The sequence below is a fragment of the Mustela nivalis genome (assembly GCF_964662115.1).
Source record: "Mustela nivalis genome assembly, chromosome: 7".
NCBI lineage: Eukaryota > Metazoa > Chordata > Mammalia > Carnivora > Mustelidae > Mustela > Mustela nivalis.
In genome coordinates this window covers 13,978,931-13,994,268 of record NC_139026.1, presented here as the reverse complement: position 1 = coordinate 13,994,268, position 15,338 = coordinate 13,978,931, and the positions used below count along the sequence as shown (strand labels likewise).

The following is a 15,338-nucleotide window of genomic DNA, read 5'->3' as shown; positions in this document are numbered from 1 at the left end:
AAGGGCCTAGCAACAAGCAGGTCCTCCAACTAAGAAGAGGCCTGGTGTCCTCCACAGGCTCTCAGAACAAGACTGTGGAACAAGGGTCATGAGTACTGTGTGTCCGCCGTGTTGCTATGTACTTTGCAGAAGTTCATGTAATGCTCACAGAAACTCGGATGTAGATGCACAATGGGTATTACCATTCCCATTAAACAGAAGGGGAGACAGAGGCTCAGAAAGGTTAAATAGCTTGCCCAAGGTCACACAGTTGAGATTTCTGGCTTCAGGCGTTGTGAGAGCACAGGTAGGGCATGCTTGGTCCATCTGGGGGAGGGGGGGGCGGGGGAATCAGGCAAGGCTTACTAATGGAAGGTGTCTGCACTGATGCTTGAAGACCACATTGGGGAGAACAGGGTTTGGAAGGGGATGGAAGAGTGTTCTGAGTAGAAGGAACAGCAGGGGAAGGGCCAGAGGGGAGAGTGTTTAGCACTGGTGTGGCTCAGCATGCATGCTGGTTGACAGGGATGTGACTGGGGAGAGGCCAGAGAAGGCAACAGAAGCCCCATCACCAGGAGCCTCGTTAGGAAGTTGGGACTTTTTCCTGGAAGCTCTGGGGAGCTATGGAAAGGTTTAGAGCAGAGGAGGGGTGTGATCAAATCTGCCTTTAGGAAGGATGCCTGTGGTGAAGTGGACCATCAGGTTGAGGAGCCAAGAGCAGAGGCAGGGACCAACAGAGGCTCCCACTGGTCCCCAGACAAGAGACCATGTAGCCCTGGGGGAGCTGCGGCATTGGGGGTGGAGAGAAACAGGGAAATCGAGAAACACTTAGGAGGAAGAGAAGCCAGTGTTTGTGATAGACTCGGTCTGGCTAAGCCCAGGAGAAGAAGGTGTCCTGTTGCCTTCGAATCCCTGGCTTGGGCGGTAGATGGTGGTGCCGTTCATGGGACCAGAGGCACCGGGCAAGGCACATTTTGCAGAAAGAATCTTCTTCCCATGAGCTGGGAACGCAGCACATCCTCAGACTCAGAACTTGGATGCAGAAACCCCCAGAAAAGTCATCTTCCATTTAGAGTCCTCTAAAGGTCCTCCCTGGGGCAGCACAGCCCAGGTGGGCTCAGGGTGGGTGACCTAAGAGGAAGCCCCACCAGCGGTTAGACCCACCTTGCCCTTGAACCTGGGTCCAGACTGACTTAGGACCTGAGCGGGGTGGCACCCAGTCAGGGTAAGGGGTGTTAGTGGATGTTCCCAAGCGGCAGAAGCCCCGAGGAGTGGACAGACTGGCACCTTCAGGAGCTGTGGGTCTCCGTGGCTCAAATGACAGGCAGATTGGGGCAGAGTAGGGAGGGCGGGAGGAATCCTAGTGCTGAACAAGGCAGGCGTTCCAATTTGAATGCCCGAGTTCAAATCCTGGCTCCTCCACCTGTCACTGGCTTGAACGTCTGTGTGCCCGTGTCCCCAGCTGCACAACGGACAGGGGTCCCTGCCTCCCAGGACCGAGTGCATTGGCGCATGTGCCTGCCAGCTTGCACAGTGCCTGGCCCGTCCTAAGGGCTCAGTAAGCAGCGGCTCTACTCTCTCTGTTATTGTGGGAGACGAGAGCCGGGAACTGGTTCGAGTGACTCTGACTCTGGCAGAGAAGGGCTTGGATTTCGAATCACCTGAAAACCCCTTTTCCATCAGGCAGGGAGAGCGCTGAGCCCTAGAAGGAGGAGCAAAGGTGGGGGGTGGCATTCTTAACAGGCAAGGTGGGCATAACTTTCATATCTGGAAGTCACCTGCATGGGGCTCGGGGTGAGTCTCTTCTGAGGAAATACTACTTTTAATCACAATCAGCTATGATTTCCTATGCAAGACTGAATTTCAGTAATCTGAGTGTTCCTGTGATTGTTTCTGTCTGTCCCCTTTTGGGTCACTGTCTCGCCAATGAATACCATATCCCCATGGTTTCCCTGTTCGCTCTTCTTGGCACTTTCCAGAAGAGGAATGCAAACGCCACCCTTCTTTCACTAAAGCAACCCTTTCCCCGCTTCCTGTTCTAGATCCTCATTTTCTGAACAATAAAGAAATGTCCGATGTTACCTTTCTGGTAGAAGGAAGACCATTCTATGCTCACAAAGTGTTGTTATTCACGGCCTCTCCCAGGTACGTACTGTCAGCTTCCAAAGCAGCTGAATCAGGAGTGTGGCCATTGCTGTTACTGTTCTCTGAAATTCAATTTTGGTGGTACTTTCCCTGGATGGGAAGATGATCTTTTCCAAACCAAGAGTTCAAGAGCAGAGGGCACTCGTGCACCCGCGCTCACAGCAACAACCTTCACAGTGGCCAAAAGGTAGAAGCCACCCAAATGTCCATCAGTAGATGAACTGATACACGAAGTGTGGGATATACGTATTTTATTTAGCCTTAAAAAGGAAGGCAGTTTTGACAAATGCTACAGCATGATGAACTTTGGGGACATTATGCAAAGAAAGAAGCCAGTCATGAAAAGATGAATACTGTAGGATTCCATTTACAGGTAGTACCTAGAGTGGTCTGCTTCATGGGGACCGAAAGTGGGATGCTGGCGGCCCGGGGCTGGGGGCTGGGAGCAGGGGAGGAAGGGGGAGTTGTTTAATTGGGTACACAGTAGGTTCTGGAGATTGGTTGCACAACAGAATGAATATACTTAACATTTCTGTATGCTTTAAATGGTTAAGATAGTCATTTTTCTTTTTTTTTTTAAGATTTTATTTATTTATTTGATAGAGATCACAAGTAGGCAGAGAGGCAGGCAGAGAGAGAGGAAGAAGCAGGCTCCCCACTGAACAGAGAACCCAATGCGGGCCTCCATCCCAGGACCCTGGGATCATGACCTGAGCTGAAGGCAGAGGCTTTAACTCCCTGAGCCACCCAGGTGCCCCAATGGTCATTTTCTATTATGTGTTTTTTACCATGATTTTTAAAGTACAGAGCAGCCACTAGCATAAACAGCAGCGCCTTTGTGTGACTCAGGCAAGGGCACCTGTTCTTCTGGGCACCGAGCTTTTGGAACAGAGTGTGGATTGGATTTTAGCTCCCCCGGCCCAGAGCCCTCACACGGTTCCAGCCTGAAACATCTCGTGCCTGCTCTCCAAATATCCCAGAACTCTGGCATGAGCCACCCGAAATGCACAGGTCTTGAACTGGACTTTTCCCTCTGACTATGGAGCTGACAACAGCCTGGCCCTCTCCCTGCCAACTTTGCTATGGCCCTTAGTCCTTCCGCTTTGAGTTGAAATGAGTTGACCATTTAGAACCACATTATCCAAAGACCTGAACTGGGATTCGTGAGGGCGCACAGAGGAGAAGGAGATGTCGGATAAGGAGGCCGCCGGGGTGCGCCGAGGTGAGGATACTGGGTGCCCATTTCCAGGATGTTTGCTGATGAATGCATGTGACCAGTACTTCCCAGGCTCCCCTGGTCTCCCACTGCCTCCCCCCAAAGCTGAAAACTAGCCCCAGATGTCTGCTTTGCCACCATAAGAAAAATGCATTGTGCCTTACGTGGTTTTCGGCTATGATGCATATAAAAGCAGAAGAGAAGTTGTCCCAATGTTCATGTCTTGGTTTTGACACCATGGATCTGTAGGATGCTAACATCAAGAGAAGCTGGGCGGAGGGCCTGTAGGAGCTCTGTACTGTCTTTATACCTTTTCTGCAAATATACCATTATTTCAAAATTAAAAGTTTAAGAAAAGAGACACAGGGACACCTGGGTAGCTCAGTCATTGAGCATCTGCCTTCGGCTCAGGTCATGATCCCGGGGACCTGGGATCGAGCCCCACATCGGGCTCCCTGCTTAGTGGGAAGCCTGCTTCCCCCTCTCCCGCTCTCCTGCTTGTGTTCCCTCACTCGCTGTCTCTCTCTCTGTCAAATAAATGAATAAAATCTTAAAAAAAAAAAAAAGAAAGAAAAGAGACATAGCTTAGCTTCTTCCTTAATGTGTACGAGTATGTTCCGTGGCCTGGGTCTGTACCCACTCGGAGCCTACAGTTCTGTCAATCACAGGGAAGCACATCTAAAACCCAGTAGGAAAGTCATCCGTAGAGAGGTCGTTAGGCCACAGATGATTAATTACCTATGATGCCTCAGATCCAGGCTGGCATGGGTTCTGGGGATGCCACAGGGTCAGGAAGGCAGAGTCCCTGCCCTCCTGGGGCAAAGATGGTGTGCGGGGCAGAGCTCACAGGAGGTGGGGCGCTCCGTGAGCCCCAGAGGGACGTGAAGCCTGCGCTCAGGAGGGACCCCATGAACGACCCAGCCTTGTGATGGGTCCTGCAGGAGGGACAGGTGGGTTTTCAAACGGTATTCATTCTGTTCCAATCACCTGTATGAGAAATAGCAGTTCAAACCACTTTTTTTTTTTTTTTTTTGGAATCTCTCCACCCAGTGTGGGTCTCAAACTCAGCACCCTGAGATCAAGTGTCACAAACTCTTCCAACTGAGCCAGCCAGGTGCCCCTGAAGTTAAAACTTTAAATTTTTTTTTTAAAGATTTTACTTATTTGTCAGAGAGAGAGAGAGGGAGAGAGAGCGAGCACAGGCGGACAGAAAGGCAGAGGCAGAGGGAGAAGCAGGCTCCCTGCCGAGCAAGGAGCCCGATGTGGGACTCGATCCCAGGACGCTGGGATCATGACCTGAGCCGAAGACAGTCGCTTAACCAACTGAGCCACCCAGGCGTCCCTAAAACTTTAAATTTAAAAAGATGGTTTGAGGGCACCTGGCTGGCTCACATCAGAAGAGCATGCTACTCTAGATCTCAGGGTGGTAAGTTGGAGCCCCGCATTGGACAGGGAGGTTACTTAAATAAAAAACTTTAAATAGGGGCGCCTGGGTGGCTCAGTCATTAAACATCTGCCTTCAGCTCAGGTCATCCCAGGGTTCTGGGATCCAGCCCCACATTAGACTCCCTGCTCTGTGGGAAGCCTGCTTCTCCCTCTCTCCCACACCCCTGCTTGTGTTTCTTCTCTCACTATGTCTCCCTCTGTCAAATAAATAAATAAAATCTTTTTTAAAAATTCTAAAAAATAATTCAAATTGAAGTATGGCATCATACTGGGGTGAGGTGACGGTCGCTTTAGGGTGTCTGTGGGCCGTGTCGCCCATGTAGTGCAAAGTGGGGGAATACAGGGTTTTACATGTCTCTCTCATCAGAGAGTGGAGATTCTCACAAACTACGGATGTGTTTGTGGGTCTTTTTATCTCCCTTCTTGTGTCCTTGTTCAGGTTCAAAGCGCTCCTGTCCAGCAAGCCAACAAATGACAGCACCTGCATAGAGATCGGTTACGTGAAGTACCCCATCTTTCAGGTGAGACCCTGCCGTGGCCTGGAACGTCGTGTGGTGGGCGCAGGGCACAGGGCTTCCCTGCAGGCCTCCCGCTGTGGACTGGCCACTGCAGAGTCCTCAGTCCCCTGACTCTGAGTCCCTTCTCACACCCCCTCCAGTTTACCATCATTTTATCCCTACAGGATTTATTGAGCACCTACTGTATGCCTAGCACTCTGCTAGGACCTGGGGACACAGGGATAAAGGATCTTCCTCCCCTGGGGCCTCACAGTCCGGGGGTGGTAACTCTGAGCAATTAATTTCTTACAGTACAACGTGGGAATGGGTGAGAGAGAGGAAGCAGAGCCAATGTGCTCTGGCAATTCAGACCAGAGAAATCAGGGAAGGCCTCCTGGGGAGGCGTTGGCTGGAATAGTGAGGGCTGAGGAGAATCTGGGGAACCATAGGAAGCCTTGAGGCTTAAAAAAGGGAGTTAGAAGATTCTAGGCAGAGAACAGCAGGGATGAAGTCCCAGAGCTGTGGTCAGCCTCGTGCAATGAGGAGCCAGCCAACTTTTAAAGAGTGCACTCCCTCAGTGCTGTCCCCACAGCAGCCAGAGTTATGCGCCGTCCGCGTGGGTGGACTCGGGGCCGGAATCTGCGGGACTCAGGGCAGGACCTGGTCTCCTGCAGTTCAGCTCAGGAAGCACAGCCCTGGGAAGAGCACACGGGTGGCTGAGGCTCGGGCAGGTCCACAGGGGACTCATGGTCCAAGAGGGTTGTTGAGACGGCTCGGAGATGGTGGCAAGTGGGAGGGACAGGAGACAGGGCTGGCCATGGCCAGGGCGGCGGGACGAGGCTACTAATCTGGACACGGGAGGACAGAGCTGCAGTCTGGGACTGAAATGCAGCATTTTCCTATTTAAAATCAGTATCTATGGGCACCTGGGTGGCTCAGTGGGTTAAGCCACTGCCTTCGGCTCAGGTCATGATCTCAGGGTCCTGGGATCGAGTCCCACATCGGGCTCTCTGCTCAGCAGGGAGCCTGCTTCCTCCTCTCTCTCTCTCTGCCTGCCTCTATGCCTACTTGTGATCTCTCTCTGTCAAATAAATACATTAGAAAAAATCTTAAAAAAAAAAATTCTCTTTAAAATCAGTATCTACCACGGGGCCTTGGGCATTTCACCAGCCCTTCCGAGGCTCCTTTCCTCGTCTGGTGGAGAGGAGAGAAGGGGTACCGCAGGCGGTGGAACAGCATAAACAAAGGCCCAGTTGTGGGAAGTCATGGGGTGTGTTTGAGAGAAAGTGATTATCCGTCTGTTCAGCTGGATCCTAGGATATATTGGAGACTGAAAATACTTCCTGGGACCACATAGTATGAGCCAAGTCAGAAGGCAGGCCAGATGGTGGTTCTTCCCTCTACCCTTGAGCCTGGTCCCCCAGACCCTGCTGTTCAGAGAGCTGCCAGGAAGCCACCATACCCTCACACAAGCCCCTAAAGCCTGTTGTGGCGCCTGCATCTCCACCATTAGAGATTCATTTCTTTGGTTATGCTGAAACTTCAAAAGAAAGAATCCTTCCCAAGTAACTATGGGTAAGGCACTCTTTGAGGCTCATTTCCTCCATTTTTAACAATTTAATCATTATCACCTCTAGGTCATGGGTTCTTGCAGAGATTAGCAAGTAGGACAACACGAGGAAGCGTTCAACTTGGCAATATTTAAGAGGGTTGTTGTTTTTCTGAGCTGTAACTTGCAAACCACCTTCCTACTCAACACAAGACTTGGTAGAATAGGTTACTTGGCACTGAGCGAGGGAGAAAGGGCAAATGAGGTTTCTAAGGATAAGGCTAATCTGGGTGAGTCATTCCACTGGGGCGGGGGAGGGGCGCGGTGAGGAGGCTGGAGCCCCAGACTAGGACTAGGGCACTGGCACGCCCCCACACCCAGCTTCTCACCCCAGTGTCTCACCACACCACACTTCCCGCTGACAACCAAGTGGCCACAGTCCTTTCTGGAACAGTGATGGCTATGGAGTTTGAAATTTTCCAGAAGAACTGCTGCTTTGCTTTAGGATTCACGGAGGAAGGACCCTGAAGAAACCTTTGTGGGGCTTTAACTATGAATGAGATACTGACCTCTGCTTGCCCGTGGTTATCTGGATTTTTCTTGCTGGTTTTAGAGACGAAGAAACTGAGGCTCAGAAAACTTAAATCCTGTGCCCCAAGTCTTAGTGCTACTTAGGGACAGAGCCAGGATGGGAGCCCAGTCCATCTGGTGCCAAAGCCTAGGGACTTGGTCCTGGAATGCCCTTTCTAAAGGGGGACAGTGGTAAGAACAGCCCCCATTTCTTGAATGCTGGCTATGTGTCGGGCTCCAAGCTGGTGCTTCTCAGCCTCTGCTGGACATTGAAGTCATGTGAGGAGCTTTAAAAATTGCCCGTGCCCGGGCTGTCCGTCGGAACCTGGGCTGGAGCCCAGGCATCATCAGGATGCTGAAGTCAGCCAGCCCAGACGAAAGAATCATAGGCCCACGAGAGTCTGAGCATGAAGTAAGTGCTGGAAAACGCACACCTCCCACCTCTTCCCATGTTCGTGAAGGGGGCACTTACGCCAGAAAGCCTGGAACTAATTGGGGAGGTTCCTGTAATAGGAACCGTAGAGTAGGCATCTAGTGCATGTTTGCCGTGCAGACCCATTGAATGAGAGAGACCTGCGTGAGGAAAGCACGCCCCAGAGGACTCTGAGGCCTGTAATTGCTTTTGACTGGGGAAGGTTTCCTGGTCACATTAGCCTCGGGTTACTATAAGGAGGAGGGACGGTTTAGTGGGCCCCCGGGGAATTCTCTGTGTGCTTGCCCCATCCCCATAAAAGAAAAGCCTCATTTGTGGCTTGAAATAGGCCGAAGAGGGCTGAATCTGACCCAGAAGGAGGCTCCCAGGGGCCTGTTCACTTCCCTTCCACGCTGACAGAAGAATTTTAGCAAATGAAACTGCCTGGAGTTTCCTCCCCGCCAGACGGTTTAGCATTGTGCACAGGCGAGCACCGGACACAGCTGCACCTGCAAGCGGGGGCCTCCGGAGGCCGAGGAGGCGATTAACTCCGGGCTACGTGCAGGTTTCAGCTGCCAAGAAAAACAACTCCATAAACAGGCCCTTTGGCCTCCTAAGGGTTCGTTTTGCCCCCTTGTGAAAAAGGCCTGTGTTGGCGGAGTCTGAAGGCGGAGAGGGGCGGCCTGATTTAAATCCCATTAGCCCCAGGATCTCCATCTTCTAAAGGAGCGGCATTTTCAGCCCACAGCCCGACCCGAATAAATGAGATGAAACAATGGAGCAGGGCCTGTGTTCGGGGAAGTTCCTCTCACGGCTCTGGTGGTGGTGGTGGTGGTGCTGGTTATTGGTCTGGCCCTTAGAAAAGAGAGGAGCTAGGGAAATCTGTTACCTGCCTAAGAGCAGGACCCCGCCATACGCTGATGTGGTATTGCAGATCCCCAGGACCCATCAGCTTGGGGGAGCGGAGGGGCCATGAGGCTGTGTGATCCTTTCACCAAGTCTCCGCCACCACCATCAGCACTCTGCCATCTCTGCGACAGGTGGGTAGCACGTGGAGACGCAAGCACAAAAGGGAAACAGAGGGCTTGTGTTTGTTTCAAGCATGCTTCCTGGGCACGCAGGCCCCGTGTTAGGCACGGGAACGCATAGATGGACGGTCCACACCTGGGCCTTCAAGCTCCAGGGAAAAGTCACACTGTATTTGTGGATGAGGTGCTGCCCCATCGCCTGGGGTCGCAGCTGGGAGATCTGAGAAGGCTTCATCGATGTGACCACTGAGCTAGATCCCAAAAGAGGGGGCCAAGTTCAACAAGTGAAGAAGAAGAAGGGAAGGGCATCCAAGCAGAGAGAACAGCTTGGGCAAAAGCCTGAGACAAAACGCGGTGATAGGTTCGGTTAAAGGCAAGTGGCTGGGACTGTTCAGAGTATAAGAGGTAGATGTTGTCAAGATGAGGAGGAGAGAGAAGGGCAGAGTGGCAGATGAGCTTTGAAAAAGTAAACTAATCCTTAGCAACCGGATTCCTAACAGCGAAAATGTGGGAACAATCCAGATGCCCCTGGGCTAATGAAGGGCTACACGAAATGCAGTACATTGTTCAATCATAAAAAAGAGTGAAGGAAAGATCTGTGACAAGGGTGAATCTTGAAAATAGGATGCAAAGCAACAGCAGCCAGACCAAAGAGCGCGTGTCGGAGGATTCCATTCATACGAAATGTCTGGAATGGGCATTTCCCTCGTGGTTGTCAGGACCAGGCCAGGAGGGAGTGGGAACGGTTAGTAACGGGCATGGGGTTTCTCCTGGGGGTGTTGGAAATGTTCTAAAACTAGACAGGGGGGACAGTCGCACAAGATCGTGAATCCACTGAAACCACCGACCTGGACACTTTATAAACAGAAACAGTTTGCATTACATGAGATATATCTCAGTAAATCTGTAAACATGGTTTTTGGGTATTTTTTTTTAATTTTTTATTTGACAGACAGAGCAGAAAGGCAGGCAGAGAGAGAGAGAGAGGAGGAAGCAGGCTCCCTGGTGAGCAAAGAGCCCGATGCGGGGCTCGATCCCAGGACCCTGGGACCATGACCTGAGCTTTAACCCACTGAGCCACCCAGGCGCCCTGTAAACATGTTTTTTAAGAAAACTATTATTTGTAAACATGCATGCAAAATGTAGATTGAGATCAGTCGCACGGGGCCTCAAAGGCCTGAGTGTAGGTGGTAGAGGTACTATAGGAAAAAGGTGCTTCCACCTCAGGAAATCAAAGAGCTAACATTTACTGAGTTCTTGCCACGTGCCAGGACTTTGCTAGAGCTGTTCCCTGTCGTGTGATCCTCTTCACATGAGGTAGGCAATGTTAGCCCCACTTTACAGATGATAAAACTGAGACACTGAGAGGCCTAACCTAATTCAAGTCACCCAGCCTTTAAGTGGCAGAGCCTGATCGGAGACTGAGGCAGCCTGAGTGCAGGGTCCTTGCCCTTAAGCACTCCCTTATGGTGGTCACAGACCTTTGGAGCCTAAAGGGACCGTAGCAGACATCCTGGCCCCAGTGCCTCATTTTACAAGTGCCCAAAGATGGGATGTAGCCAGTCCACAGATGCTTCCAGCACAGCTGCCGTGCGGACAGGCAGGGAGTCCACGTGTCATAAGGCAGGCAGAGGACGATGGTGGAGAAGACCATGCCCACTTGGAAAGCCTGTGCACCATCTAAAAAATGAACAGCTTCGTGGGAGGTGGTGACGGCCAGTTCTGCACATCCGGGGGCCTCGTTCTAAAGGGACGCCAGCTGATAAAGCTCTGGCTGGCACACCATTCAGGCCTCCTGAATCACACGGACGGTCTGAGCAGCCTGGCTAGGACTGTTCACATCCACAAGACCATGAAACCCCCGACCCCTGACGGCTACTTCCCACATCTTGTTGAGCTGTAAAAAGGAGCAGGTGGTCCCATGGTAACCCAGAGTTCCTCTCTGGGATTTAAAGAGAATCTTCTAGTCACTGTAGGCCATGCTCCCGGAGGGGAATGGTCGCTGGCGCAGGCTGTTTAAGCCGAGTGTCCTGGAGGCGGCCGAATGGGGAGGACATGGAAGGGAAAAGCTGTGATTGCCATCTATGATGGAGAGCAGAGCTGGGGTGCGCTTGGAGCCCAGTAGAACCACGGGGAGACAAGTGGCAGTGGTGATAAGGAAAACTGCCCAATGAGGAGGAAGTGTCCTAAGGGGAACTTCTCCCACGAGGCAGCGATCCGGCAGGAGCGGATGTTCTAGAGGGACACACAGACTGCCCGGCTGGAAGAGAACTGTGTCTGTGCTGCCCTCGGACTGACGCTTTGCTCTCTGTGTCCTTTCTTCCAGCTGGTCATGCAGTATCTCTACTACGGTGGCCCAGAGTCACTGCTCATTAAAAACAACGAGATAATGGAGGTAAGGCATCCCTGTAAACCCAGGTCACTGGCATGTGTTGGCAGTGTCTGAGGGCACCTGTGTTGGGTTTTCTCTTGGCTACAGGCTTTGGGGTCCTGCCTGCCTCCTTGGACCTCCCAAGGGCTTCTTGGCAGAGCCCCTTCCTGGAGAGCTGGGGTGCTAGGTAGCAAGTCTGCAAAATCCAATTTTAATTGGCTTTGGGGCGGGTAGAGGGGGCTTACTGAGGAGGCTCCGGCTAGCTCTAGGCACAGCGGGGGCGCAAATATCACCATCAGGAGCTATCTTGGTGACTTCTATCACCAGGAAACATAAATCACAGTGTGTTCCTTGATGTGGTTGCCAGGAGCCCATTATAAGGACTCCCGGTGACCGTCCCTCCTTCCCAAGGCTCCTTGGCTCCCCCACCCCATCTGCTGTCTACCTCTCCGCCAAGCCTGTCCTCCCCTTCTGAGTCCAGGGGCCTGTTTCTGCTCCCTTCTCCCCAAGGCCAAGGGACCCTGCTCCTTCCTCAAAGTGGAGCCCTTGTTGGTTTTCCTGCTCAAAGCTGGGAGCTTTGAACCGGAAGCCAAAATCACTCCAATAATCCCAAGCAAAGGAACCAGGATCCTTTTCAGGTGACCGAAGTCCTGGGCACGTGGCCGATTAGAGATGTCAGGACGGTCAGCCCGTCAGAAGATGACCCCACACAGTGGTGGAAAAATCGAGTTTCGATCCAGGCTCTGCTCCTGCAGAGCTGTGTCATCTTGGCCATGACTTAACCTTGCCAAGCCTCAATTACCTTACCTGGAAATGGGAATAACAAAATCTACCTCGCTGGGTTTTGAAGATTGTAGGATTTTATAATAAGGTGCCTGCAACAGTTCCTGGCACCTGGAGGGCCATAGGCTGGGTATTCACTGTGTGACCCATTTATCCTTCCCTTTGTAACCTCCCGCCAACCCCCGCCACCCACCCCCCCAGTTCCTCTCTGGTCTCTCTGAACCTCTGCACTGACACTTCTCTACCTGCGGACCAAGCTACCCTCTGAAGACGCAGGCTCTTCTGTCACATTTGTTTTTATTTTAGAATTGAAATAACGAATGCACATGTAAATCATATAAATGATTCAGAAGAGCTTGTCACCGAGCAGCAGCTCACCCTGCCGCCCACGCCCGCCCCCATCCTTTCCCCACAGAGCCAGTCCCTTTAAACTCCCAGGGGCCCGGCCACCGCGGTGATGCAAAGGGACAGAGACCCCTGCCCTCGCGGGCTCTCTGAGGGCGCCAGGCATGACATCATGTCTGTTGAGAGGAGGGCTCCGAGGAAGACTGAGGCAAGGGAAGGAGGCCAGACAGTGACGGAGGGAGGTGACCCGAGGTGGGGCGGTCCGGGAGGCTTCTCTGAGGTGACATTTGTGTAGGACACCTGGGTGATCAGAGGGAGTTCGCCGCATCCATGTCTGTCTTGCTAAGGACATTCACCCTTGTTTCTGGACATAGCAACTGCAGGCATTTTTGCTAAAATGCTAAATCTGGTTCCGTTCAGCCTCCTCCCCCCTGCCATATTCGCCCGCAACAGAGTTCTATCCCTGTGCCTTAGTTTCTGGGGTTTCCTTTGTGCTTTAAAGTGACCGACCCACCGCTGTGCCCCCAGCCCTTTTCCTTGGGACACCTCTGTGGAAGATGGAGATTTTCCCCACCGCTGTCCTCCCTTTATTTCCACCTCCCAACCTCTAACAGGCTCTTCTTACGATTTTTAGCTTCTGTCTGCCGCTAAATTTTTCCAGCTGGAGGCCTTGCAGCGACACTGTGAGATTATCTGCGCAAAGAGCATTAACACTGACAACTGTGTGGATATTTACAATCACGCCAAGGTAATCAATCCCGCCCAGGCTGCCCAAGCATGCGCGGTGCACGGAAGTGGCTCGGGCTTTTCCTTCGCAGACACAGAGTCTGGCCAGAGAGCAGACGCTGGCCTACCCGCTCCGGGCTGAGCTGCCCGCAGTCCTTCCCCCGCCTCAGCCTCCCTCCCGCTCTAGAAAAAAATGCCTTGCCCTTCATCTCACTCCTCCCAAATATAATGAAAGCAGGAACTCTTGGGATTTTCAAAAACAAAGCTGTTTCTCAAACAGTGCTTCCCAAACACGAATCACGGTGCAGACCCTGACTCAGCAGGCCTGGTGCACCCTGGCGTCTGTGTTTCTAACAAGCTCCCTGGTAAAGCTTCTGCTGCCAGTCTCTAAGCCACCACACCTTGAGTAGCAAGGAATAGTGGTTCTTCAAGTGTGTCCTCCAATCTAGAAACCATCAACCTCTTCAGGGAACTTGTTAGAAATGTATATTCTGGGGCCTCATCCCAGACCTCGTGAACCGAAGCTCTGCGGAGAGGCGCACCATCTGTGGCTTTGCACACCCTCCTGGTGACTCTGGTGCGTGCTCAAGGGGGAGCACTGCTGTTCTAGAACTGGCCAAGATTGAGAACAGCCCTGGAGAGCCCCTAAGGGGTCCTCCTGGTCAGGTGGACCCAACACCTAGTCAGAATCACCTGGGGAGAGTCCTGAATCTTTAGGCCCCTACCCCACAGTGGTCTCTGCAGTGGGGCTCAAGAATTTGTATATATATATTTTTTAGAGGTTTTATTTATTTATTTTAGAGTGAGAAAGCACGTGAGTGGGGAGAGGGAGAGAGAATCTGACGCAAACTCTAGCCTGCACGGGGAGCCCGATGTGGGGCTCGATCTCACGACCAAGAGATCATGACCTGAGCTGAAATCAATGGTCGGGTGCTTAACCTACAGAGCCAGCCAGGCGCCCCAGGAATCTGTATTTTTAACAAGCTCCTGGGGTCACTGTTGTGGCTTCAGCCCTAAGACCCGTCTTAACTCCAATTTGGGGGGACCACTGTCCTCATCCAGTTCATGTCACTGTGGGGATACTGGGACCAAGAGAATTCAAATACTTGTTCAGGTGCCATTTCATTTGGTCCCTTGTGCTGAGGACAGGCACGTTAGCATTTGCTGGGAAGAAACAACGAAATGAGTTGAGATCAGGAATTAAAACAAAAAAGCCTTCTTTTGTGTGGCTGGAGCTCAGGACACCTCCCCCACATCCACTGTCCAGTGACGACTGACTTGAATTGCGCTCTCACTGTTCCTCCTGAAAACTTGGGCTGCCTTTAAGATGTTTTCTATCTTAACAGGCCCTTGTAGCATGCCGGCCCTGTGCTAAGATCCTTGTCACACCTTCCTTTGTAACCCTCACTGCAGCTCTTTGAGGTAAACGTTATCATTAGTCCCATGTCGTAATAAGGGAACTGAGGCACAGAGAGGTGAAGGAACTTGCTTAAGATCACACGGCTGTGGAGATTTTTCTTTTTATCGTGGCAGATGCCATAACGTGAAATTTACCATTTTAACCATTTCTAAGTGTACATTTCAGGGGCTAAGCACATTCACACCCGCCGTACAGCCATCACCACTATCCATCTCCAGAACTTTTCATCTTTCCAAACTAAAACTCTGTACCTACAGAACATTAACGCCCATTTCCCTTTCCCCTCAGCCCCGGAAACCTCCACCTAACCTTCTGTCTCTATGAATCTGACTCCTCTAGGGACCTTACATAAGTGGAATCATCACGTTTTGGCCCGTTGTGACTGGCTTATTTCCATTAGCACGGTGCCTTCAAGGTTCATTTATGCTATAGCATGTGTCAGAATTTCCTTTCTTTTTTTTTTTTTTAAGATGTTATTTATTTGTCAGAGAGAGACACAGCGAGGAAGGGAACACAAGCAGGGGGAGTGGGAGAGGGAGAAGCAGACTTCCTGCTGAGCAGGGAGCCCGATGTGGGGCTCGATCCCAGGACCCTGGGACCATGACCTGAGCCAAAAGCAGATGCCCAATGACTGAGCCACCCAGGCAACCCATCTCATTTCTTTTTAAAGCTGCATGATGTTTCCTTGTATGGAGAGACCACACTGTGTCTGTCCATTCACCCATCAGTAGACACACAGGTGACTTCCACCCTTTGGCTGCTGTAGATAATGCTGCTGTGCACATGGACAGGGGACAAATAATCTGTTCAAGTCTCTGCTTTTCGTTCTTTGGGGTATATACCCAGAAGTG

The 15,338-nt window shown here is 51.7% G+C and overlaps 1 protein-coding gene across 4 annotated transcripts in view; it reads left to right on the top strand.

The window, feature by feature from the left end:
• ABTB3 (ankyrin repeat and BTB domain containing 3) overlaps positions 1-15,338 on the top strand; it is a gene marked incomplete at its 5' end in the record, with an annotated part of 291,518 nt that overhangs the window by 269,286 nt on the left and 6,894 nt on the right. For all 4 annotated transcript variants that reach the window (XM_082740558.1, XM_082740559.1, XM_082740560.1 and 1 more), the window contains 4 exons: positions 2,022-2,124; positions 5,226-5,307; positions 11,169-11,237; positions 12,976-13,089. In XM_082740558.1, coding sequence (XP_082596684.1) covers positions 2,022-2,124; positions 5,226-5,307; positions 11,169-11,237; positions 12,976-13,089 — 368 coding nt within the window. The remainder of the gene's footprint in view (positions 1-2,021; positions 2,125-5,225; positions 5,308-11,168; positions 11,238-12,975; positions 13,090-15,338) is intronic.